The following is a 27980-nucleotide window of genomic DNA, read 5'->3' on the forward strand; positions in this document are numbered from 1 at the left end:
ATGTGAAGTGGCAGTCAAAAAAAATCTAACAATATCATGGTCATAGGATTTTTAAAATAGTAAATTTCATGATTTCACCTATTTAAATCTGAAATTTCACAGTGTTGTAATTCTAGGGGTCCTGACCCAAAAAGGAGTTGTGGAGAGTGTTGCAAGGTTATTGTAGGAGGAGTTGCGGTACAGCTACTTACTTCTGCAGAACCTTACTTCTGCCCTGCTGCTGGTGGCAGCACTACTTTCAGAACTGGGCAGCTGGAGAATGGCAGCTGCTAGCCGGGAGCCTAGCACTGAAGGCAGAGCTGCCGCCAGCAGCAGGGCAGAAGTAAGGCTGGCATGGTATGGCATTGCCACCCTTACTTCTGCGCTGCTGATGGAAAGGTGCTGCCTTCAGAGCTGAGTGCCCAGCCAACATATGCCACTCCCCAGCTGCACAACTCTGAAGGCAGTGCAGAAGAAAGAATGGCAATACTGTGACCCCCCCCAAATAACCTTGCAACCCCCTGCAACTCACTTTAGTGTCAGGACCCCCAATTTGAGATACACCGATCTCCCCCATGATATCTGTATAGTATAGGGTAAAAGCACACAAAAGACCAGATTTTATGGTCTGCGACACATTTTTCATGGCTGTGAATTTGGTAGGAGCCTAATCATTAGGGAAACAAATAGATAATAAGACAAAAAATATCTTAGTGCCTCTATATAAATCCATGGTACACAACACACATCAAATACTGCATGCAGTTCTGATCACCCCATCTCAAAAAAGATGCATTAAAATTGGAAAATGCACATGGAAGGGCAACAAAAACGATTATGGAACAGCTTCCATACAATACGCGATTAGAAAGACTGGGACTGTTCAGCTTAGAAAAGAGACAAATAAGGGGGGACATAATCGAGGTGTATAAAATCATGAATGGTGTGGAGAAAATGAATAAGGAAGTGTTATTTATCCCCTTCCCATAAGGCAAGAACTAGGGTCACCTAATGAAATTAACAGGCTGCAAACAAAAAACAAACAAAAGGAAGTAGGATACTTCTTTAGACAACGCACAGTCATTGTGGAACTCATTGCCAGGGGGACACTGTGAATGCCAAAAGTATCACTGGGTTTAAAAAAGAATTAGGTAAGTTAATGGAGGATAGGTCCATCAATTGCTACTAGAGAAAATGGTCGGGATGCAACCCATGCTCTGAGTGTCCCTGAACTTCTGACTGCAAGAAGCTGGGACTTGATGACAGGGGATGGATCACTTGATAATTGTCCTGTCCTGTTCTTTCCCTCTGCATGATCTGCACTGACCACTGTCAGCAAACAAGATACTGGACTAGATGGACCATTCATCTGACCCAATATGTCCACTCATATGTTCACATTCTCTCCCAGCAACCATTTCCATCTCCAAATATTTTCATCAGATCTGGGCTGCTGAGCTGTTCACAAAAAACCTTTATCTTCTGATTAACCAACCTCTAGCAGAAGAGATAGGAAAAAACAAAAACCTAAAACCAATTTGTAAAATACACCATGGAACTTAAGCTATGGTGGTATAAGTTTAGCAGAGAAAAGTACACATAGTCCACAACCATTACCAATTTTTTAATTCACTACTAAAATGCTGAATCTAAATCCCACCTGGAAGCATATCCATTTTTCAAATCCAAATGGCGGAATACAGGGCAAAAACCACTCCTGATCGGTCATGCAGACAGCAAATGCAGAATCCTAAGAAATCCATGCCACAAATCATGATGATAAGGCCCTTATTCTATATTATTCACATACCACTGAAAAATCAATGCCGCCACTGAAACATGCTCCATGGTACCATATTTAAAAACACTTTGTAGCATGCAGGCTGACATTTGTTTTGGGTTTTTTTAAATTGTTGCATATTCAAAATCATATGTAATAAAATTATTTCTTCTTACACAAAAAGAGATGCTATTTGTATTCGGTCACTCATACCATAAACAAATACATTCCAGGTTACCTCCAATTCCTCTTTCAGTGTTGAAAAGAAAAATTAAAATGTCACAACCAGATATTTCAAGGCCTCAGTCAAATCAGTAATGTACAGATTTCAAGGGTTAATCCAGTCAGTAAAGGATGACAAGCTGGGCCCTTAGTTACCAGACCAGATGCTCCCTAACAAAACAAAAAAAGAGTTGAAACATTTTCCAAGGCCTCTATGTATTCCAATGATGCAAAATGTTAGAATCCACCCACGGCTAACAAAGAACAGTAACATTTCTCCATCTCTGTGTGTGACACATTCATAAATGTACACTTCACATCTTTCCAAACCAGTCCACAGCTCTTAGGTGGCCTCTTTCTCCATCATTACAGCAGGGTTCCCCTCATCTAGACATGGCTGAGTTTAAGTTAGTTAGATAGGATACACATGCCCAAAGAGCTCTGGTGTTGTAGGGCATGGCTTCTGCAGAGACCAAACATCATCTGTTCAAGCATCGCTTACCTTCGGAGACCTCAAACTGTGCTGTTCCATTGAGCTGATACAGGCACCAATCAACTGCATCCTCGCCAGGGGGGCAGCCAACTAGTCAAACAAGCAAAGCCACAGTCAGTAACTGGTTTCAGAGTAGCAGCCGTGTTAGTCTGTATTCGCAAAAAGAAAAGGAGTACTTGTGGCACCTTAGAGACTAACAAATTTATTAGAGCATAAGCTTTCGTGAGCTACAGCTCACTTCATCGGATGACTCTGCAGCTCACACGTTAGTGCTCCCTATAGCAGGCCGAGAAGAGGAAAGAGGGAGGAAGGCTGGGGAGGAGGCCAGAAGAAAAGGGAAAGAGAAGTGAAGCGGGGGAGGGAACAGAGAAAGGGGAGCAGGTGGGGCAGAGCAAGGAGAGGGGAGGAAGGAGGGATGGCCGAGAGGTGCCTGGGGGAAGGGAGAACGTTTCCAAATACCCTGCTTTTGGGACATGTGGGTTGCCCTCCCTCCGAGAGACGCCCGGAACTGCTCTTTGCTTTGCTCTCGCTGCCAAGCGCTCGGGGCGCCTCCTCCTTCTCCCGGCGGAGCGGGTGGTGCTTGCCGGCAGCGCAGGCTGACTCGGGGCGCCCAGAAGAGGCTCCGCCCGGAGCTCCCGGAGAAGGCGGTGGCGGTGGCGCCGGCGCAGCCTCCCCACGGCACGGGGCACGGAGAGGCCGCAAAGCAGCCCCAACAGGCGTGAGAGGAGTCCGGGCCCGGAAGGGGGATTGGCCCGGGCACGGGGCCGCACCTCAGAGCGGCCGAACCCGGGGGCGGAGGCTACATGCTGGCGAGGGGGCTGCAGGAATGTACTGGGGGGAGGCGGGGCCGTGTCAAGGTGTGTGGACGTGGGCGTGTCAGAGCGGGGAGCATCCACCAGGCTGCCGGGGGGCAGAAGTCAGCCCCAGGCATGAAGCCAACATCCTGAGTTACCTCAAGCCCGTTTCTGGGTATGGCCTCGCTAAGGGTTTTTTTAACTGAAGGTAATTGATTGCCAAGTAATATGTTATTCTGGGCACGCCACAAGCATCTGCCCTAGGACCCCTCAGGTAAAAAGCACAAAGGCTTGAGGAGCATCCAGACTACCAGGTGCAGAAGGGTTACCTATCTAGAGTTAACTGATGACCAGTCAAGACAAATTACTCTAGTGTAGACAGGGGTGCCGGAACGATTTGTATAGTGGGGGTGCTGAGAGCTATTGAACCAAATGACAGGTTTCAGAGTAGCAGCCGTGTTAGTCTGTGTTCGCAAAAAGAAATGAAAAGCATCCGATGAAGTGAGCTGTAGCTCACGAAAGCTTATGCTTAAATAAATTTGTTAGTCTCTAAGGTGCCACAAGTACTCCTTTTCTTTTTTTGAACCAAATGGTAAACCCTGTATATGATGGGAACAAGCCAGGGGGTGTGGTAGCACCACTAGTTCCAGCCTTTGAGTGTAGGCAAGGCAATCTTCATAGACACACAACACCTGCACAAGAGGAGCCTAAGAACTTACATTCACACCCTGCTGCCTGCTACCTTCCTGTGTCGTAGGATTGCAGATAGATATGATAATTACCCACTTCATTCTCAATGGTCTCCTACAACATGTGAACCCCTGATGCTAGCAAACTGTCCCACCTTGTATTTAGCTTGGGCATTCTGGTTACCTTCCCCAGCCTTGAGGAAGAGATCTGTGAAGCTCAAAAACATGTCCCTTCCATCAGAAGAAGTTAATCTAATAAAAGATATTACCCTGCCCACCTTGTCAGTTTTCATAGAGAAAATCCTGAGCTGTGAGATTCAGATATGAATCTGGGCCTCCCTTAAGTATGAAGGAGAAGTGATGTGGGATTTCAGGTCAAGCCCATATCTGGCTTCATGAATGCATGATGTATGATCACTATGAAAAACAAGACCATTACCATTTGCAGGTAAAATTGACTTTACTGGAGCATTCAAAGTATTCCTAGTCTTGGACCATTCAGCAAATATGATGAGTAAGTGCCGCAAACACCACAGTAATTGTCAGGTTATAATGGGGACCTCTCTATGTTATGTGTCACTGTCATATATATGTATGCACACGTGCTGGTTGCATGTGAATGTTTTTGTACACTGAGACCATTGTCAGATTACAGTAAACTGCACACTGTAAATTTCTATATTCCTGCATACACATACACTAAAAACACCTCTGGGCAAAATTAAAAGTACATAAAATGTTTTTTCCACCAAATGCATCCGATGAAGTGAGCTGTAGCTCACGAAAGCTTATGCTCTAATAAATTTGTTAGTCTCTAAGGTGCCACAAGTACTCCTTTTCTTTTTGCGAATACAGACTAACACGGCTGCTACCCTGAAACCTGTCATAAAATGTTCTGTTCACCAGGAAGTTTTCTTGGCATATGATTTAGTACTAAGCTTCTGAGTTCTTAGTTTACAGCTGGCAGCAGCATCTTGCTGAAGTACTCACCTTTCTAGGTGACGGTATTTCAGAGGCCCTCATTTTTTATGGAAGCATGGTGACACCAGTGTTCCTTGCATGGGCAAATAATAAAAGTCGCAAACATATAGTACAGAGAGAATATTATCAGCCCACACTGGGGGACTGAAGGCCAGCCACAGAAAAAAAGTATCAGTCTTGCCTGGTTGTGGCATAATCACACGGGGCTCGTCTCTAGTTTTTGCCAATTGTGCAGCAGTTTATGTGTCTTGGAATAAACATTTTCTTCTGTACATTTTCTGCTTGACATGCTTAGTGTCACTCAGCTAGCCATGCCCATTTTCGTATCCACCATTCTACGTGGTCTTCTGGCACACAGAGGTTTTTGTGCATTTGCACTGACCACTGCATAATTTGATTAATTCCCTTGTCCCACCCAAATTATTTTCCACTCAAATTTCTCTCCCCACTTTTTCTGTTCCACACAAGATAATGGAATATTTGGGCCCTTGTAAAAACGTTGGGAAAGGACTTAGCCATTCAGAAATAAATATGTGTAGTAGGTTTAATCTGAAAGCAATGTATTTTCCAGAAATCCTCAGCTACTTTTAGAAATAAATCAAAATGCCTGTATTTAACCCCTCCTGTGACATTAACCCAAATCACCCAGGGTTATAATGCCTTCTTAAGTATTCTGAATAATGCCTTCTTAAGTATAGTCAGCAGCATTAATGCATTTAGACAGTGTATGTCCCTGGGCCTCATTTTCTGGATATTCACTTGTTTTCTGGGAACTGAAAAGGTTAATCAAGAAAGATATGTTGATGATTAAGAGGAGAAAGAACTTTTTTGCAGCTTTTTCAAGCCTAAACTTCATCCAGCTACTTTCAGTACTATTGACTCCATCCACAAAATACCTGTGGATCCTGATTGTACTTCATGCAAAATATTCTAGCCAATAAAATCGACCTTGTCACTTCAGCAGTTTTATTTTCTCATAGTCTTTTGGGAGAAGTCATTTCACAGTCCACCACATTAGCTGGCAAATTAATGGCCCTACTCTGAGAGAACTTATCTGAAAGTGGATTTAAGCAGAAATGCGGCAGAAATGAGCCTCACTCTGTGTAACTCAATAAAATTGCCTAACACTGATAGGTGCTTTTCATTCAGGACATCAAACTACTTTACAAACTCTCTGTATACACATAACTTACTGGCTCTTCATCAGGGGTTTTACACTGCACAATTTTTTTTCTCTTTTTTAAGAAGGGACAGAACCTGATGTCAGTTGTGGTGGAGTAAATCTGTCCATACAGATGTCTTGGATTAAGGCTGATCTACATATGAATGTCCACCAAAATAACAATTCAATTTTAATTCATGCCTTTTGTTATTTTGGAGCAATTCTCTGTGTATATTCACATATACATGTGTATATGTATAGTCTGAAAGCACTTTGGGACAGTTTGGTGCAGAACATGCTATATAAACACAAATTACTTGGAATAGTTCACATATGTCAGTTACTCAAGGAAAGGATTTTAACCAAACTCATTTAAAAGATGTGTAATTATATTACATTATAGTAACATTTGACCTACAGAGGGTCTGGGGAAGATAGACAAGTTCTCCCACAATATACCACAAACCAATTCCTAGAGCTGCTCCAGGTAGTGAGGCACTAAGGATACACACCTAGAAATCCTAGCATGGAACATATAATGGCAGTGCCAGCATGGACACGGATACACTGGATATGGTAAAAAGAAAAGGAATACTTGTGGCACCGTAGAGACTATCAAATTTATTTGAGCATAAGCTTTCATGAGCTACAGCTCACTTCATTGGATGCATTCAGTGGAAAATACAGTGGGGAGATTTTATATACACAGAGAACATGAAACAATGGGTGTTACCATACACAGAGTGATCAGGTAAGTGAGCTATTACCAGCAGGAGAGCAGGGAGGGGAGGGGGGAACCTTTTGTAGTGATAATCAAGGTGGGCCATTTCCAGCACTTGACAAGAACGTCTGAGGAACAGTGGGGCGTGGGGTGGCAAATAAACATGGGGAAATAGTTTTACTTTGTGTAATGACTCATCCACGCCTAGTCTCTATTCAAGCCTAAGTTAATTGTATCCAGTTTGCAAATTAATTCCAATTCAGCAGTCTCTCGTTGGAGTCTGGTTTTGAAGTTTTTTTGTTGAAGTATTGCCACTTTTAGGTCTGTAATCGAGTGATCAGAGAGATTGAAGTGTTCTCCAACTGGTTTTTGAATGTTATAATTCTTGACGTCTGATTTGTGTCCATTTATTCTTTTACCTAGAGACTGTCCAGTTTGACCAATGTACATGGCAGAGGGGCATTGCTGGCACATGATGGCATATAACACATTGTAGATGCGCAGGTGAACGAGCCTCTGATAATGTGGCTGATGTGATTAGGCCCTATGATGGTGTCCCCTGAATAGATATGTAGACACAGTTGGCAACGGGCTTTGTTGCAAGGATAGGTTCCTGGGTTAGTGGTTCTGTTGTGTGGTGTGTGGTTGCTTGTGAGTATTTGCTTCAGGATATGGTGTGCATGCAGCTCTGCAGTGTGGCCTCTTGTGGTGGGCATGGCTAACATATGATAGCACTGATGTAACTAAATCAGTTTCTAATCCAGTTTTGGTAAATTGGTGCACAAACTGTATGTAAACAAGACCTCAAGTACATATAACATACCTATGACCTTGGTATATAAGCACCAATTTCAACTGTTATTTCAGTTTTGCATTGGTATAAATGAGATCAGAATTCTGTCTGAAATATTTTAGCTTGTCCATCAGAAATTATAAGGTGAATTTTAGGTAGACATAATTTGCCCAAAGCAGAATTTGACCAGGATACTCAGGAACACTCCTATGCTTTTTGATAGCCAGAAGCCTCATCAGAAATAGGGCATTATTTTGGTCCTCAATGCTCTGTCTGTATATTGATTAATCAGGGGCTTATGATATCACACCCCAAACTGGTATAACACTGCCTCTTTAGGTGTGACTTCCATGCAGCATCTCTGGATAATGTTCTCTACCTTTCCCATGAGTGTCAGTGGGATACCACACAGAATCAGGACTCTGCCTATGTGATTCACAACACAAACGTAGGACCATAGAATGTGATCTTGCTTATATAAAACTAGTATTGTTTTTAATGGAAAAGGAGCAGGTTCACAGTGTAAAAGAAAACTTAATTTTGATTGGAAATGTAGAAAATTTCAAGTGTTCATGGAGTCTGGACTTTAGAGTCTTTTAACATTTTTGAACCATCAGCCCATTCACAAACAAATTTCACAAAAAAGGTTTTTTAAAAGAAAAGCTTTTAAATTGTTTGAGATTATTAAAGAAAGTTTGTCTGAATATTTAAGTCTCTGAAAATTAATATCATGTTTGCCAACAATATATAAGATCTACTCAGTCTTGCAGTTTTGGATGGGCAGTTTCTTGCACAGAGCTGCAATTTAGAAAATTGTTTAATATTTGCAAAACTCCATGTCTGCACAGTGCCGGGCATACGGAGGGTGCTCTACAAGTACCCGCAAGGCAAAATATGGGACATCACTGTCTCGTTCGTGAATATTCCTAGACTTGCCAAAACCCTCCTCGTTGGGAGGGAGGCGGCCGCCTTGTTTTCGTTTAATCTTAAGGCACTTTTTAAACAGCATCGCTCTCTGGCGATAAAGTCTCTTGCTGTGTTTCGGGGAGACACGTAAAAGACTCTTAGGTCTGTGATCGAGTGACCAGAGAGATGTTCTCTGTGTGTGTGTATATAAATCTCTCCTCTGTTTTTCCCACCAAATGCATCCGATGAAGTGAGCTGTAGCTCACGAAAGCTTATGCTCTAATAAATTTGTTAGTCTCTAAGGTGCCACAAGTCCTGCTTTTCTTTTTGTAAAACTCTTGGTCATTCTTTTAAATCGCCTTGATTCTTCTGAGCGGGTAGGTATTGGCCAGCTCTGAAGGGTGCGAGCCCCACCCGGCTCCTGACTCTTCTCTCCCCTGCGTGGTTTGCTTCTACGAGCCCCCACGCCATGGCACCACGGAGGAGGCGTGGTGGCAGCTTGGGGGCGGGAGGAGCAGAGGACGTGGCCTTGTGTAGCTGGCCGTAGGGCTGCGGCGCAGGGTGGGTGCGGAAGTCGGGCTGTTGCAGCCGCTGCAATGTTGCAAGCGCTTCCCGGCTGGTTGTTGCACCGGCCGTGCGGGCGCACAATGTGTCTCCTGCTGGCGCTCCTCAGCCTGATCCCGCGGGCGGCTTGCCTGGGGGAGCTGAAGGCTTTTGTGGTCGCTCACAGCCACATGGACGTTGGCTGGGTTTACACCGTGCAGGTAGCTGCCTCCAGTATTGTCTCTGCTTTGGGTCCCCTCTGCTGCTTCTCCCAGCAGGTACTGGAGGGCCTGCAGGGAATCCAGGGGGGTCAGACCAACCACCCGGAGATAAGTCTCCGATCGGCACCCGGTTGGTGCCCCCGTGTTTGCGTGAGCCCAGGGAGGTTTCCGTCCTGGCTCTCTGTTTCCTAATCCATCCATCCGTTTCCTAATTGTATGTGAGGTGTGTTTCCTCTCCCCATGCCGTCCCCACCAGTGGCAAAGTGGTTTCAAACGCAGGGCAAAAAGAAAAGGACTTGTGGCACCTTAGAGACTAACAAATTGATTTGAGCATAAGCTTTCCTGAGCTACAGCTCACTTCATCGGATGCCTGAGAACGGATTTCTTTTTGCGAATACAGACTAACACGGCTGCTACTCTGAAACGCAGGGCAGTGACCCTGAGGCAGATCAGTTCTCTAACTGGCTCAGATGGGAGGTTTTCGCTTATGCTTTTCCCCCACTGCTGTAAGCTACAGGCCTGATCTTTTCCTCCGTGAGCATTTCGGGTGCTCAGGGGCCATAGAATTAGGCCCTAGCATAACTCTGTTCAGGGGTTCGCAAACTGGGGGTTGGAACCCCTCAGGGATTACATGGGGGGGGGGTCACGAGCTGACTTTGTTTCCAGCGTTTATAATGGTGTTAAATATATTAAAAAGTGTTTTTAATTTATAAGGGGCGGGCGGCGCGCTCAGAGGCTTGCTATGTGAAAGGGGTCGCGAGAATAAAAGTTTGAGAACCACTGCTCTACGTTCTCTAAGGTCCTGTCTGCAAAACAAAACAAACCCTGTAGCAGAAGTTTAGCTGAAATACAGTATTCTCCCCTTATGCCCGCACATGCTTCAACGATAGTTCTGTCTTGTTGTGTAGACTGAGATTTGTACAAGGAAAGAGTACAGTTTGGGTAAATGCTCCAGGCCCAGCCAGATGATGGCAGTGTGGTTGTGCACTTGCACCAGTGATAGCAACAGTGGGAACTCTAGAGTAGATAAGGCTCAGGAGGGAAGTGGGGAAGGCCACATTTCCCATTTAGTCGGGTTTAAACGACTGTAGTATCTCCATTCAGTTACCTTCAGTTAAACTGGAGCAACTTCTGTCTGTAGACACACCCTAATGATGACAGCATTTGGAAGTTATTGCACAATGGGTATAGTCAAGGCCCTTCATTTTCATTTTTTATTTTGTTTAAATTAAAATTTCCCAGGAAATTAAAAATGAGTGAAAGTAGGTGCACTAAATTAACATCTTTGGGTAAATATCAGAGTTAATATTGGGAGATAGGAGGACAGAAAAAATGCAACAGAGAAAAGGAAGAGTTGAATGTAAAAGCGGTGATTTATTTAATGAACTGTACATTACCAGTATGTACACATATGTACATGTTGTGAACAATCTTCCAATACATTGCCTTATTTTAAGATAGCTTCGCATAAACACTTAGCCTAATTTATTAACATAAAAACATATATCTAATGTATTGGATTTTCTTAACATAATCATATTTTCATGATCTAAAATTGGGATAAAATGGGTAAAAAATAATGAATAATAGCTTTTGTAAAACCCTGGATTTTTTTTTATTTTTATTTTTTTTTAATCTGTAAAAACTGAAAACAAAGGACCTTAGGTAAAGCTTAGGTTTCAGGGTCTACAGAGTGAAGCCAAGGATTTAAATAATGTTTACAGGGGTTTTTTTTTCCCCCCCCTGGGGTTTGGTTGGTTTTCCATCCTTCAAGCTAGACGTGCCAGAAGTAGCCTGCAAAAACCATAATGAATCCCTGCTCATATTGATTCACTTAGATCGTTCACATTATGTTTGAGTCAGGAAAGTTATGGAGAGGGCATGGTTAATTTAGAAATGTTTGTACGTGTCTCTTTGATTTTGTTTGTTTGTTTATTTGATAAGACACTCCTGATGCAATTTTTAAGAAGAAGAAAACACTTCTGGAGTATATCTGGATCTACACTTTCATCATTCAATGATTCAGTGTGCTAGGATTGTTGTTGATGGGTCAGTCTGCTGAGAAATTGTGATTATTATTATTTTAATATTCTTGTAGGGTTCTTTTAGAGGAGTTATAAGTGGGATGGGAGAAGCATACTAGAAAGAGACATTTTAAAATAAAAAAAATAACATTTTGATTGAGGAGGTGTTGGAGCCTAGCTTTGTAGAAGGATGTTAACAAAATAGTTTCAGCTAAATAAGTGAGTTACTAAGCAAAATCAAACAGTTCCTTAATAGCTTTCATGTCTTCGTTTCTAAATACTATCTCAGTTAGTTGTATAGATCCCTTTAGTTATATGGATGATGTTTCAACACTTAACATACTAAATAGGCAAAGGATCAGAATTTTTTCTGGGAGCTTTTCTTCTGATAGCATGACAGGGAATCAGTGTTGTTCTTTTCTTTTATTTTTTAAAAAGGGTTACTGAATTATTTCCTTAGTATCACAACTCATACCCAAAAAGAAAAGGAGTACTTGTGGCACCTTAGAGACTAACAAATTTATTAGAGCATAAGCTTTCGTGAGCTACAGCTCACTTCATCGGATGCATTTGGTGGATGAAGTGAGCTGTAGCTCACGAAAGCTTATGCTCTAATAAAATTGTTAGTCTCTAAGGTGCCACAAGTACTCCTTTTCTTTTTGCGAATACAGACTAACACGGCTGCTACTCTGAAACTCATACCTAGTAACTGCATGGAAGAACACAGAAGCACTTTGTATTTTGGATCTGTCAATGGGTGAAGATTCTTCAAAAAGAAATGAAACTTTAATTATCAATTTCTAAGAAGACAAAATTGCTTGAGACTTCAGCTCCTCTATTATTAAATCATGAGCATCAGTGATTCCTTTGGTCAAAAACCACCAAGAATATCTATAGATCTTTTCAAGTGTTTCTCTCATAAAGTGAAATCTAAACGTAATTCTCTTTAGGACACCAATGTCCTAAATTCTGTGTATTGTTTCTTCAGAGTTTACTTTGTTATCACGTATCACTTCTGATTAACAATATCTTTTGGACCTTTCATTGTTCACATTCACAGCATGAAAAACAACATAATTTATTCTATGAAAATAGGAAGCTTTTTTGTGTGCTGAAAATTTTTCCATTGATGCTGAATTCTAACCTTGGATACACCCATAGAGTGCAGTTGACTTTAAGGGGAATTACGCCTGTCTATCTGAGGATAGCATTTGATCCACAGTCTACGTAATATAACATTATGGATTCTGTCCTATACACCTTACAGCAACATTGAAGACAATGGGAGTTTTGCGAAAATATAGTGTGCAGAATAGAGTTCCATGTCTCCGTGTGATTTCAGCAGTATACAGCAACCCCCTTACAATATTTTACAGTAGTCTTTTTCTCAACTGATACTATCTATATAGGACTAGGTATTTATACCATCCCTTTCACTGAGCTATTTAAGCTCTTTAAATAAACACCATAATAGTGGTTGCATGCAGTCTGTATGTTATACTTTAAAACAAAGTCAAGATAACTAGGTTTTTTTTAATTGCTGTAATGGTGTCTACATCCTGGGATATAATTTATACTGAAAAAATATTCACATGTTCAAGGTCATAGAATCATAGACTTTAAGGTCGGAAGGGACCATTATGATCGTCTAGTCTGACCTCCTGAACAGCGTAGGCCACAGAATCTCACCCACCCACTCCTGTAACAAACTCCTAATCTAAGTCTGAGCTGTTGAAGTCCTCAAATCATGGTTGAGGTGCAGAGAATCCTCCAGCAAGTGACCCGTGCCCCATGCTGCAGAGAAAGGCGGAAAAACCCCAGGGCCTCTGTGAATCTGCCCTGGAGGACAATTCCTTCCCGATCCCAAATATGGCAATTACCCTGAGCATGTGGGCGAGACTCACCAGCCAGACACCCAGGAAAGAATTCTCTGTAGTATTCTCAGATCCCACCCCATCTAACATCCCATCACAGGCCATTGGGCGTATTTACCGCTAATAATCAAAGATCAATTAATTGCCAAAATTAGGCTGTCCCATTATACCATCCCCTCCATAAACTTATCAAGCTTAGTCTTGAAGCCAGATAGGTCTTTTCCCCCACTGCTCCCCTTGGAAGGCTGTTCCAGAACTTCACTCCTCTGATGGTTAGAAACCTTCATCTAATTTCAAGTCTGAACTTCCTGATGGCCAGTTTATATCCATTTGTTCTTGTGTCCACATTGGTACTGAGCTTAAATAATTCCTCTCCCTCCCTGGTATTAATCCCTCTGATATATTTATAGAGAGCAATCATATCTCCCCTCAGCCTTCTTTTGGTTAGGCTAAACAAGCTAAGCTCTTTGAGTCTCCTTTCATAAGACAGGTTTTCCATTCCTTGGATCATCCTAGTAGCTCTTCTTTGTACCTGTTCCAGTTTGAATTCATCCTTCTTAAACATGGGAGACCAAAACTGCATACAATATTCCGGATGAGGTTTCACTAGTGTCTTATATAACGGTACTAACACCTCCTTTTCTCTACTGGAAATACCTCGCCTGATGCATCCCAAGACCGCATTAGCTTTTTTCATGGCCACATCATGTTAGTGGCTCATAATCATCCTGTGATCAACCAATACTCTGAGGTCCTTCTCCTCCTCTGTTACTTCCAACTGATGAGTCCCCAGTTTATAACAAAAATGCTTGTTAATAATCCCTAAATGCATGACCTTGCACTTTTCACTGTTACATTTCATCCTATTACTATTACTCCAGTTTACAAGATCATCCAGATCTTCCTGTATCATATCCCGGTCCTTCTCTGTATTGGCAATACTTCCCAGCTTTGTTTCATCCGCAAACTTTATTAGCACATTCCCACTTTTTGTGCCAAGGTCAGTAATAAAAAGATTAAATAAGATTGGTCATCTCTTCTAGCTTCATGAAGAAACTCATTTGTTCCAGATAGGATGACCATATGTCCCGATTTGATTGGGACAGTCCCGATATTTGGGGCTTTGTCTTATATAGGCACCTATTACTCCCACCCCCATCCCAGTTTTTCACACTTGCTGTCTGGTCACCCTAGTTCCAGAATTCAGCAGAGTGACTTCTGGCACTCAGAAATGGCCATCTCTCATCTTCAGTCTCCGTGGGCCTGATCCTGAGAGATGCAATATGTGACAGTAACTACTGAAGTCAGTGCACGCTGACCTCTGTCTTTTAACAGGGGAGTTAATCTTTGTAACCCTGACCTATGTTAATTTACTGAGCTTAGGAATTAGAATCAACTCTCTTATCACTTGTATGTTTCACATCCTATTACACAGCTGCTTTCCATTCCTCTTGAAGACAATGGGAGTTTTTAGCTTTCAGCACTTTGCAGGATTAAGTTGTAGATTAGCTTCTGGTTTCACCCTGGCAAGATCTTTGTTAAATCCAAGATTACTTTGACCGATTTTTATTATTAAGACAATCCTAAACATTCTCTTAGATCCTAAAGTTGCTAAACATCTCGTATAGTCTCTTAGCCAACAAAGCATTTTGCAGGTAAGAACTCTGGCTGTGGCAGCTTCTTTAGAAATGATCATTGTTCAGCTTTTAAAATTTAGGTGGTAGGGTTTTTTATAAGGAATATTAGTATCGTTAGAATTTCATCTGTGTAAACTGGTATTAAAACATCCATTCATAATTTTTGTAAAAAGTTGAGAACTCTCAAAAATCACCATATGAGCAAGTAATTATTTAGGCAAGTGCTAAAAAATGTTTTGGGCCACCTTTTCTACAGTCAGACATGTTTCCTTTATTCAGTTAATTGTTAAAAAATTACAATAGATCTCTAATGAAAATATGCATTTTTATTGGAGTGTAGGCTTCTCATTTGGATCCAATCCTGCAGTCCTTATTCACACAAAATTCTCTTTGATTTCCGTGAGAATTTTGCTTGAATAAGGACAGCAGATCTTGGCTCCTTATTTAGTAAATGCACATTGATATGAAGAAAGGTTAATATGAGCATATGGGTGGGGCATATGTATGTGTTTGTAGCATTAAGGCAGAGGTGGGCAAACTTTTTGGTGCAAGGTCCAACCCCACATCGGGGTTGCGCAGCTGTATGGACCAAAGCTGTATGTAGGGAAAGCGGTGCCTCCGCAAATAGGCTGGCCCCCTCCCACTTCCTGCCCCCTGACTGCCCCCCTCAGAACTCCCAACACATTCAACCCCCCGCCCCCCGCTCCTTGACCCCTGACCACCCCCTTCCGGGACTCCCGCCTCTAACCGCCCCCGGGACTCCATCCCCTATCAACTCCCCCTGCTCCCTGTCCCCTGACTGCCTCAACCCCATCCACACCCCTGCCCCCTGACAGGCCCCCCGGGACTCCCACACCTATCCAACCCCCCGTCCTGTGATCGCCCTGCCCCTAGAACCTCTGTCCCATCCAACACCCCCTGCTCCCTGTCCCCTGACTGCCCCCCAGATGGGGATCTGAAGCAGAGAGAAACAAAGAGATTTTCTACATGGCACCAGCAAAGAACACTAGAGGGCTGTGATTTGTAGAGCATTCTAATGTGTTGCACTCTAAGTGCCCCATAGAGATCCTGCTGGCCACACTCTAACTCATGTTAACGCCATACTGTTTGAGATGGGACTACATCAAAGCAAACTAGGTACCTTTTAGAGCACGCTAGTAGGATCTATATAGGGTAATTGTAACGCATTCTAGCGTGTTGCTCGCTAAATCACGCCCCTATAGTGGGCTTTGCTGGCGCTGTGTAGACATGCCCTAAGAGTAACTTACCCAAGGTCACATGGGAAGCTTATGACAGCAGAAAATTGAATTCAAATCTTCCAAATCCCAAATGAGCATTCTAACCACTGGACCAACATTGCCTTCTAGCTGGCATAGCTAAATGTATTTTAAACAGGCAATAGGCATGAAATATGTTTTAAAAGTGCAACATTATCCTTTTTTCAATTGCCTTGCAGGAAAGCATGCATGCCTATGCAGCCAATGTTTATACTTCCGTTGTAGAAGAACTAGTCAAAGAAAAGCAACGCAAATTTATTGCTGTGGAGCAGGAATTCTTTCGCCTCTGGTGGGACACCACAGCCACAGATATACATAAACAGCAGGTAATGCAACTATAGTTACTGTTTTAACACTAGGAGTACTTGTGGCACCTTAGAGACTAACAAATTTATTAGAGCATAAGCTTTCGTGAGCTACAGCTCACTTCATCGGATGAAGTGAGCTGTAGCTCACGAAAGCTTATGCTCTAATAAATTTGTTAGTCTCTAAGGTGCCACAAGTACTCCTTTTCTTTTTGCAAATACAGACTAACAAGGCTGCTACTCTGAAACCTGTTTTAACACTGAGAGTCAGACCCTCTGCTCTTGCCTAAGTACATACACTGCAGACGACAAGGGTGGGGTTGGGGAGGGGGGGCATAAGGCAGCTGAAAACTGACCATGCTACTGCCCTGATCCTGCTGACACTATGTGCAACTCTGGTCCCTTTCTCAGAGGGGCTTCTCCAATTTACACTAGCTGCTAACAGCTCCAAGAGGGTGCAACCACAACTGGGAATCTGGATGATTTAGGAGCATCTCAGCCACGACCTCCTTTCCCCTGCTTTGTTAGCAACAGATAGAGGAAGTATCATAAGAACTTATTTCTTTAGAATGATTTTTTTAGGGCAAGATGCACCAGTTTTAGGGTTAGATTGTGCTTGGGGAACTGAACTGCATTAGAAGATACTGGATTAATATCTGTTAATTATCTGATATTTCTGAACTATAGCCAAAACATCAATAGCAATGAAAAAGCACTTATCTTTTTACTCTGGCATTACACACTTATCGCTATTGCTGTTGATGTAGTAACAATAAAATGTAAGGATCAGCAATCATTTGTGTACTTCTTGTGTTTGTGAACAGTGACTCATCTCTGTTGATATTTAAAGTGTGGTTCTACTCAGAAAAGTGATTCTGTAGTGATGGCATTGTGGAGGTTCCATGTTTCTTATATCTCAGTAACTATGATTTTGGTACAGTTATTTGGTCTCAAAGTTTGGGTGGCTAGGCTAGTGGCAACACATTGTGCTGCGATACATGTGATCCAAGTTTAAGTCTGGCATCAGAAAACTGGGTGAGCTGCAAAGATAACAAAGGGCTGTATTATGCCATATATTCCACATATGCCAGAGATCCCCCTTTGTTTCATTGTGAAGTTCCATGTAACATTAGAATATGATCCATTTTCCGGGGGGGGGGGAATCTCAGTTTTGTTTATTTTAATTGAGGAACAGTGTCAATTTAAAATTACACCTCTTGTCTGAATTTTTTTTTTTACCTACTATTCTGTACATTTGCACCTAAGATTTCTATAATAGAAAGATAGGAGAAAAAATAGTTTGTCTTGTGCATTTGACAGCATTCTGTAGATAGTCAGTTTAGTTGTTTTAGTCAGTTAGCTTCTCTTTGCTTCTCCTGTTGTTTGTGTGGGTCTTTTGCACCGCAACAGAAAAGAGAGAATTGTTTCTAAATCAGAAAATGTTACTGCAAATCCACTAAAACTAGCCAGGCTACTCCTCCATGTGTAGGATTTGAAAATGTTTTGAACTTTTAATTAAAATTGTTTATGGTGTCCCTTTAACCTACACTGCAAGGAAAAGGCTTCTCTTTTTAATATTCATGTGCAGTACCTTCAGGGAAGCTGAAATTGTGCTTCTCTCTCTGCATTTTACAGAACCAAGCAGTAAGAAAAGCTTCCATTTACCATTTCTGATCTCCGTAGTGCAAAATCAGTAGAAAAATTAAATGTCGTGTCCTCGCTTCTCAGAACAGCTGCTGCTTTTTAGTAGCCTTATACTCTCATTCTATTTTCCAGTCCATTTCAATAGAGAATCATCCTGGTCCAAAGCCCAGAATGTGCTCTATTCACTTTTAGAGCATTGCCAAAAAATGTACTGCTGGTTTAAAAAATGCAGTGATAGTTTTGTGATTGGTTATCTTATAGACATCACAGTTAGAAACAAATGTAGTTTTAATCTTTAAGTGTTACAGATATTATTAAAACTAAATTAATTATATACCATTGGAGAGCTATGATACTAACTTTCCAGTGATTATAACATTTGTTATTAACACTACCAAGTTGCCAGGTATTGGACTTTGAAATCACATCAGTCCAATTATTGGCCTGCTTTTTTCACTTGAATTCTAACATTAGTGGCTACTATAACAAAATTGCTACAGTAATAGAGTTATATTATTTGAAGGCTTAAATCCCAACTTTCAAATGGTATAAAGTATTAATCTAGCTCCAGCTATTTGTGAAATATTTGCTTCTGACTGGAGTGTAATTTTTATATATATACACACATATATAAAAGCAAGATAATTGGAGCTGATCCTGCAGCGTGGAAGGAGGAGCACATGGGACGATGTGTACCACAGCAATTGGGCTCAGAGACAGACCCTCTTAACTCACATCATATGCAAATTTCCACACTACACATTCACACTTGAACCATGCCTATACTTCCAAGGTTTGAGTCTGTGCATTATAGAGTGGTGGTGAGGGAGACATGGGGCCACCTCGTTGTGACTGACCTTGGCCAGTATGCAGTAATCATTTGGGATAAAGAAAACAACTCTTGCCCGGTTGTAACTGGAGATAAGCAAAGGGGAGTAGGTGAACCAAATTGCTCAGAAGTATATGTTGGACTTAGAACTGGACTCAAAGCTTTCCCTCCTTGCTTCTCTCTTCTCCCCTCCCCCCCAACAAAAAAATGTTTGTCAGTACAGGCTTTGTCCCCAGGTTTTGGGGGGGGGGAGAAGTGTCTGTTGTCTAACTTATTAAGATTTTAAAAAATATTTTCAACCTCTAAGTAGTTCCACAAAACTTAAATAAAAAAGGCTTTCATGCCCAGAAGTCTGGGTCAAAAGTCTCTCTCCAGGACATGCCCTCCAGAAGAGCAGTAATAGCTTCAGATGCTTTTCTTGCAGATTAGGAGGCAGTTCTGTGCCTACACCAGATATCGGTTAGCTGGTTTCCCACATTCAGCTGGAACTAATTTGTGAATGCTCCAGCCCTAAAACACTTTTACAACATCATGAATGGATGATTATAACCAAAATTGACAATCTGGCATCATATCTGAACAGTGATAGGGGCATTCACTCAAAGATCCTGGGGAAAGTAGCATCCTGGCTGTGGAACTGGAACACTACATGCCAGATTTTTAAAATTAATTGATAGCAGAATATATGTTCAGACAGACAGTGTTTGATGATACTTGAGACTTCAAAGCTAATGTAATGTTTCAGAAAACTACTTAAAAAGCAGATAACAACAGTCTTATGGAATTACCTTTGGTAGAATGGAACCAGATTATTATCAGGTTTTTTCCATATCTAACACATTTGCTAAAATTTGTAATCAACTTGTGGTTCACTAAAGGGGCAGATGCTTCCAATTTCCAGTAGCAATAGAATTCTTTTTAAATGTATTTTTCTGGGGCAGGTGTTAAAATATACTTTTAAACTAGAATTTTGAGAAAAAAGATTAGGGAACACCTCTGTTTCTGATAAGATATCCAAAACTGCTACACATGGAATAACTCCATATGTATGTCAGATCTTTAAAAAAACAAAAAAACAAAAAACCAATTAGTCTCCTATGAAAACTGTATCAGATCTGTGTGGTCCTTTGGGAATATAAATCTACTGGGCTATAGAAAGGATGAATAGTAATTGTATAGGAAACAAAAGGGAACATGGATTAAGATTCAACAATGTTGCATTATTATTTTTATCTTCATGACAAAGCTGATATCTGACACTTCAATAAAAGCAGCAAAAAGTTGGAAAGTATGCAAAAACTGAGTTAGAATCATAGACAGGTAGGTTTGGAAGGGGCCTTGAAAGGTCATTTAATCCAGCCCCCTGTGGGATGGCAGGATCAAGTATACCAAGATCATCCCTGACAGGTGTTTGTCTAACTGGTTCTTAAAAACCTCCAATCATGGGGATTCCACAACTTCTCTTGAAAACCTGTTCCACTGCCTAACTATCCTTATTGTTAGTTTTTTCCTGATATGTAACCCAAATCTCCCTTGCTGCAAATTAAGCTGATCATGTCTTGTCCTATCTTCAGTGGTCATGGAGAATAATTGATTACTGTCCTCTTTATAACAGCCCTTAACATATTTGAAGACTATTATCAGGTCCTCTCTCAGTCATCTTTTCTCAAGTCTAAACGTGCCCAGGTTTTTTTAATCTTTCCTCATAAGTCAGGTTTTCTCAGCCTTTTACTACTTTAGTTACTTTCCTCTAGACTCTCTCCACTTTGTCCACACTTTTCCTAAAGAGTGGTGCTCAACATTGGACACAGTATTCCAGCTGAGAACTCCCCAGTGCTGAGTAGAGTAGGACAATTACCTCCCTTGTCTTACATACAACACTCCTGTTAATACACCCCAGAATTATATTAGCCTTTTCCACAACTGCATCACATTGTTGACTCATATACAATTTGTGATCCACTCTAACCCCCATATCCTTATCAGCAGTACTATCACCTAGTCAGTTATTTCCTATTTTGTAGTTGTACATTTGATTTGTCCTTCCTAAGTATAGTACTTTGCACTTCTCTTTATTAAATTTTATCTTGCTGATTTCAGACCTATTCTCCAATTTGTCAACTCATTGTGAAATCTCATCCTGTCCTTCAGTGTGCTTGCAATCCCTCTGAGCTTGGAGTCATTTACACATTTTATAAGCATACTTATTTCCCTAGTTTGCTTCTGAGAGTATTATGTGGGACAGTGTCAAAAGCCTCATTAAAATCAAGATATGTCATATCTATTGCTCGCTCCCATCCAAGGACCTCCCCAAGGAAGAAAATTAGGTTTGTTAGGCATTATTCTTGACAAATCCGTGTTGGCTGTTCCTTATAATCCTATTGTGTTTACAAATTGATTGTTGAATAATTTGTTTTAGTATCTTTTCCGGTAGTGAAGTTAAGCCAGGTCTCTAATTCCCCAGGATTCTCCTTGTTCCCTTTTTAAAGATAGGTACTATGTTTGTCCTTCTCTAGTCCTCTGGCATCTCACCCATCCTACATGAGTTGTGGAAAATAATCACTAACGGTACTAAGATTACCTCAGCTACCTTAAGTATCTTTGGATGAATTTCATCAGGCCCTTTTGACTTGAACATATTTAAGTTATCTGAATATTCTGTAACCAGTTTTTTCCCTATTTTGGCTTATGTTCATTCATCCTTGTTGTTAATATTAATTATGTTGGGTATCTGATCACAATTTAACTTTTTAGTGAAGAATGAAGCAAAATAGGCATTACGCACCTCAGCCTTCTCTGTGTCATCAGTTATTGGCTCTTCTTCCCCCTCACTAAGTAATCTACACTTTCCTTCAACTTTTTCTTGCTCATAATGTATAGTACCTCTTCTTATTGACTTTTGTGTCCTTTGGTAGGTATAACTCATTTTGTGCCTTAACCTTTCTGATTTTGTCCCTATATGCTTGTGCAACTCTTTTGTACTTCTCCTTAGCAATTAGTCCACATTTCCACTTTTTGTAGAATTCTTTTTTGATTGTCAGTTCATTAAAGAGCTCCAGATGGAGCCATATTGGCCTCTTACTACTCTTCCTATCTTTCCTTCACATCGGGATAGTTTGCTGTTGCGCCTTTAATATTGTCTCCTTGAGAAACTGCCAGCTTTCCTGAATACCTTTTTCTCTTTACATTTTCTTCCCATGGGACCTTACCTACCCATTCTCTGAATTTGTTAGTCAGCTTTTTTGAAGTCCATTGTCCTCATTCTACAGCGCTCCTTCCTTTCTAAGGAAATCTATTATTTCATGGTCACTTTCACCAAATTGCCTTCAACTTTCAGATTCACAACCCGTACCTCCCTATTAGTCAGCATCAAGTCTAAAATGGCTGTCCCCCTTCATTACTTCCTCCATCTTCTGAAATAAGAAGTTATCCCCAATACATTCCAAGAAAGTATTGGGCATTTTGTGTTTTGCCATATTACTTTTGTCTAGGTGGTTAAAGTTCCCCATTAGTACCAGGTCTTGTGTTTTGGATATTTCTGTTATTTGTTCTAGAAATGCCTCAACCACCTTCTCCTTCTCATCTGGTGATGTGGTATTAGACCTGTACCATGACTTCACCCCTGTTTTTTCCACTTTTATCTTCACCCAGCAACTTTCATCTGGTCTGCCTCTCTCCTCCTTCTGGACCTCAGAACAAGTGTAAATATTCTTGATATATAATGCAACCCTAACTTCCTTTTTTCCCTGCATGTCCTTCCTGAGCAAGCTGTTTATCCCACCAAATCTCAGTGATGTCAGTTATGTCATAATTAACATATGTTTCTTCCTGCCTATACTCCTTGAATTTGTGTATAGACCTCTAAGATGTTGAGTGGACTCCCCCACTTTTTCCCTTCTTTGCTCCTTTGACCCTATTGTAATTTTTTATTCCCCACCATCCAACACGTAGACCTCTGTTAAGATCACCCTTTTTATATCTATCGGTGGGCTTTTGTCACTTGCCTTCTCTGAACCTAGTTTAAAGCCCTCCTCCGTAGGTTGATGAGTCAATATCCAAAGATACCCTTTCCCTTCTGGGTGATATGGACCCCATCTCTTCCCAGCAGTCCTGCTTCCTGGAACAGCTTCCTATGATTGAGGTAACCAGAGCCTTCCTATCAACACCATCTGTGCAGCCATGCATTCATCTCCAGAATGTGTGTGTCCCTGTCTGGGCTCTTACACTCAGCCGGAAGAATGGACAAGAATACCACCTGTGCCCCTGATTCCTTCACCCTTGCTCCCAGAGCCATGTATTCACTGCTGATCTGCTTAGGGTCATACCTGGCAGTATCATTAGTGCCCACATGGATGAGAAGCATAGGGTAGAAGTCACGGGGACAGAGGAGCCTCGGCAACCTTTCCATAATGTCTCAGATGTGGGCTCCAGCCAAGCAGCACGCCTTCAGGACATCATGTCAGGTCGGCAGATGGATGCCTCGGTCCCCCTCAGACAAGAGGCCCAACAACCATCACCACCACCCCCCCCCACACACATCTCCTCCTATTAGATTTGGTGGTCGTGAGTCTCCTAGCCTTGGGGGAAGGTGATTCCTCCTCAACCATTGGGGTCAGCTCCTCTCCTTCTGATGCCTGTACAGCATACTGGTTTTTGACGTTGATGGATGTGGGACCTGGCTGGTAGGAGTGGAGCACTGTCTGCTGCCCTACGTAGCCAGCAGCCAGTCTCCTCCCCATGGAGCAGCCGCTTGTCCTTTCTCCTCTGGTCCCTCTGTAGTTGGCTAGCATCCCCCATCCCAGGTGTCTCCCTATGCATCCTGTTGATGAAGTCTTCATGCTCCCAGATGCTACACAGATTAGCCACCTCCCCCTGCAGCTGTTTTACCTGTTTCCGAGGGTCTCCACCAACAAACACCTCTCACACTGGGTAGTTCCTCTAGCCTGGCTTTCATCTGTAGGACATGCAGGCCACATTCCCAGCAAGTCAAGTACAGGACTCTGGGCAGAAGCCTCCAGGGTCAGGATGCCTGACCACAGGATGCTCCCACAAGTGCAGGCAGAGGAAGAGCTAGCAGTGGCATAGATAAACATGATATATTGGGGAAGAATCAGTACAGCTTTTGTAAATGAAAATCATGCCTCACCAATCTATTAGAATTCTCTGAGGGGGTCAACAAACATGCAGGCCAGGGGGATCCAGTGGGTATAGTCTAACTTGACTTTCAGAAAGGCTTTGACAAGCAAAGGCTCTTAAGCAAAGTAAGCAGTCATGGGATCAAAGGGAAGGTCCTCTCATGGATCACTAACTGGTTAAAAGATAGGAAACAAAGGGTAGGACTAAATGCTCAGTTTTCACAGTGGAGAGAAGTAAATTGTGATGTCCCCTAGGGATCTGTACTGGGACCAATGCTGTTCAACATATTCATAAACAATCTGGAAAAAGGGGTAAACAGGTGGTAAAGTTTGCAGATAATACAAAATTACCCAAGATAGTTAAGTCCAAAGTAGCCTGAGAAGAATTACAAAGAGTTCTCACAAAATTGGGTGACTGGGCAACAAAATGACAGATGAAATTCAGTGTTGATAACTGCAAAGTAATGCACATTGCAAAAGGTAATCCCAACTATTAATACAAAATGATCAGGTCTAAATTAGCTGTTGTCACTCAAGAAAGAGATCTTTGGGTTTTTTAGATAGCTCTCTGAAAACATCCACTCAATGTTCAGCGGCAGGCAAAAAAACTAACAAAATGTTAGAAAACATTAGGAAAGTGATAGATAATCAGACAGAAAATATTACAATGCCACTACAATGCCATTACAATCTATGTACGCCCACACCTTGAATACTGCATGCAGTTCAGGTTGCCCCGATCAAAAAAGATATATGAGAACTGGAAAGGGTACAGAGAAGCTCTACAAAAATAATTAGGGGTATGGAACAGCTTCCATTTGAAAAGTGATTAGAACTACTGGCACTAGGAGTCAACCAATGAAATTAGTAGGCAGCAAGTTTAAAACAAACATAAGGAAGTACTTCTTCACACAATGCACAGTCAATCTGTGGAACTCATTACTAGGGGATGCTGTGAAGGCCAAAGGTATAACTGGTTCAAAAAAGAATTAGGTAAGTTCATGGAGGGATAGGTCCATTAATGGTTGTTATCCAAGATGATCTGAAACAATTTTAATTCTCCATTTATATCCACACCACTCTGTACGCTCTGGATACGAGGTAGATCCACATTTGACAAATGTCACACTTAGATAACATGTTAAGGCCTGGACTATATTTATAGCCTTAGTGGTAAAGATTGAAATTGTAATGGTGTTATCATTTGCCTTCTGTATATTCTGTATCATAGGTACATCAGTTACTTCAAGAAGGGCGACTAGAATTCATAATTGGAGGTCAGGTGATGCATGATGAAGCTGTGACACATATTGATGACCAAATTTTACAGTTAACAGGCATGTTTCTTTGGTGTTTAACTTTTAGTTTTCATTGTTTGTTTGTTTCTGAATTCATTTTTATTTCCTAGATTTTTAAGAACTGACTTAAGTTTCTGTAAAAATGAATATCTACTGTATAGTGCAAACTTACCATACAGTTCTTTGCTTAAAAAAAATACAAAAAACTCCAACCAACAAACTGCAGTATACAGGAAAATCATTGTAAATTGGCTTGTAATTTAATTGCTCACCATTATATACTCTCTTAGAACATGGGCAGTTTTACTGATTACAAAGTCCTTGGTTCCCAAGAACAGCCTTGAGATAAAGATGTGCTACATATTCAGTCAACACTTCTTTTTTGGGTGGAAGGGTTAAAAAGTTTCTAAAATCCATATTTTATTCTGTGCATAGGTGTATGCATATAATTTTTTTTAAAGGGAAATGCAGATTTGGTAGCTAATTTGACGGGAGCAAATGAAACTAACAGATTTTGATTTCTAAAAAAGATTAGCATCATATGTTCCCCTCCCAGATCCTCAATATTGCCCGTTCAGTCTTTGTCCATGTAACTAAACCTGTTTCAGAGTAGCAGCCATGTTAGTCTGTATTCGCAAAAAGAAAAGGAGTACTTGTGGCACCTTAGAGACTAACAAATTTATTCGAGCATAAGCTTTCATGAGCTACAGCTCACTTCATTCCTGTGTTATTGTCTGCTGAGTTTGTCTTGGATTAGATAGTGCTTGGGCTCTTGGAGCCTGTGTTTCAAATGCTCTCCTGTCTGTATAGTTAATTGGATCACAACAACCTTGTTCACACTATATACGCTATTCCCTTAGGTAACATATGTTAAAGAGAAAACAGACTACACACTGAAATGTGTTTCAGTCAGAGAATGAAAATGAAAGCCTTTACTAATACTGTTTACATGGTAAGAATCACAAGGCTTGGAAGAGATGAAATAAAAAATATGTCCCTAAATTTCATAATTAAATTAGGCCATGATCTGAAGTCCCAGAATAAGTTTCTATCCACAATAAAACAGAAATGATTATATCTTCAAATATTTCTAAAAGCATTTCCAAACTTGGAACTATAAAATGACAATCTTGCATTTCTGTAGTACTAAAGGTCCCAAGCACTATTCTGTTTTTTTATACTCACTTCTTGGCTCTTTTTGTACTCTATTTAAAGGGTTGCACTCAATTTGAATTTAGCCCATAATTTAGCTTTTATGTTTTAGTAAATGGAAAGGAAAGTACTAAACCTAAAACTAATAGAAATGACTATGGGTTTTTTTAATTAATTTAATTTCAGTGGAAATAGGGGATAGAGGGAGACATTTAATGTGTGGATCCAAAACCAGATGTGATTTATTTTCTCATTGATCTGTGGCTGAAATTTCATGAGAACAGCTTGCATAATTTCACCAGAGTCTACCTCAAACTCAGCTTGTCATCTTGATTTGGACATCAATATGAGATTTAACCTAAATTTAATCTGGCTCACACCACTGCCTCCCAGTTCTATATCTAGTCATAATTTCTTTCATTAACTCTTTACTGCAGTTATACTTGGGATATCAAAGCAATATCACCAGTGTGCACCTTGCTGCTGTGAATTCTTTGGCTTTATTAAATTCCTCAAACCTTCAGGTGTATTTGAAAATAAAAATAAATCTTCACTGTAGTACCATATGCCAATGCAACTTGTAAGATGAACAAATGTGTTACTAATAAAAACAAATTTTACTTTACAGAGGGTCATGGATTTTTGTATGAAACCTTTGGGATGAGGCCTCGATTTTCTTGGCATGTAGATCCCTTTGGAGCTTCTGCTACTACACCTACTCTTTATGCTCTGGCTGGATTTAATGCCCACCTTATCTCTCGCATTGACTATGATCTGAAGGATGACATGCAGAAAACCAAGGTAAAACTACACAAGAGAATGGAACCAATGTTTGGCATGCAAGCTCCCTTTTGCAGCCTTTTCCTGATGTATGTAAATTCTGACTTCAAGAGAAGCATGTCTCCGAGCTTAGCGAGACAAAAGTATAGATTTTTCTCATGTGAAGAAAATGCACTGTTTGTGAGATGTTTGTGAGACTGTTTGTGAAACAATATTTGTCAGATTCTGCTCTGTTGAAAACTTCGTCATGACCTCTTGTCAAAGACAAAGGAATTTATTCTAATCTTAAAAACATACACAATAAATAGTGGGCAATAGGGCAAGTCATAGGAGAACAGTCTCCTTGAGATTGGAACAATGGTCTTAAATACATAGCAAGTAAGATAATGCTGTTAACATAGATAGCAATTTAGGCTTCAAGTCAAGAAATCTTTCTTTTGCTCCCTTTTTTTAGATTCTGTATTTAAGTGAATACTGAGACAAAGAATTTTTTTTAAACCCAGTGAAATTTATTTATACTTGTAAAACTGTTGGATAGTTATTATGGACAAAAGTTTGTGAAAAATATGGGTGGGAAGTGAGTAGATATCTCTCAGAAATAAACCCATCTGTTCCAGTTCTGATCTTGAGCAAAATCTCCCAGATATACCAAATCTGTTGTTTATTATAATGGCCCATAGTCTACCCTCAGCTGTACATGATGAACCAATGAAGATAAGGGGTTGCACATGTGTACTGAAG

The 27980-nt window shown here is 41.0% G+C and overlaps 2 protein-coding genes across 3 annotated transcripts in view; one reads left to right on the forward strand and one right to left on the reverse strand.

The window, feature by feature from the left end:
* Positions 1 to 3333, reverse strand: part of PPP2R2C (protein phosphatase 2 regulatory subunit Bgamma) — a 295114-nt gene extending 291781 nt beyond the window's left edge. Inside the window, exons 1-2 of one of the 2 annotated variants that reach the window (XM_038400508.2) lie at positions 2934 to 3333; positions 2484 to 2564 (exon numbers count right to left, since the gene is read on the reverse strand). In XM_038400508.2, coding sequence (XP_038256436.1) covers positions 2484 to 2564; positions 2934 to 2949 — 97 coding nt within the window. In that variant the 5' untranslated portion in view covers positions 2950 to 3333. Of the gene's footprint in view, positions 1 to 2483; positions 2565 to 2933 lie in introns of those variants that run through there. The other variant, XM_043512483.1, reaches the window with a different exon arrangement.
* A 5734-nt stretch (positions 3334 to 9067) lies between these two features.
* Positions 9068 to 27980, forward strand: part of MAN2B2 (mannosidase alpha class 2B member 2) — a 48332-nt gene continuing 29419 nt past the window's right edge. Inside the window, 4 exon segments of the mRNA XM_038400437.2 lie at positions 9068 to 9284; positions 16276 to 16422; positions 25241 to 25346; positions 27088 to 27260. Of these exon segments, the coding sequence (XP_038256365.1) occupies positions 9117 to 9284; positions 16276 to 16422; positions 25241 to 25346; positions 27088 to 27260 (594 nt within the window). The 5' untranslated portion in view covers positions 9068 to 9116.

The sequence above is a fragment of the Dermochelys coriacea genome, chromosome 4 (assembly GCF_009764565.3).
Source record: "Dermochelys coriacea isolate rDerCor1 chromosome 4, rDerCor1.pri.v4, whole genome shotgun sequence".
NCBI lineage: Eukaryota > Metazoa > Chordata > Testudines > Dermochelyidae > Dermochelys > Dermochelys coriacea.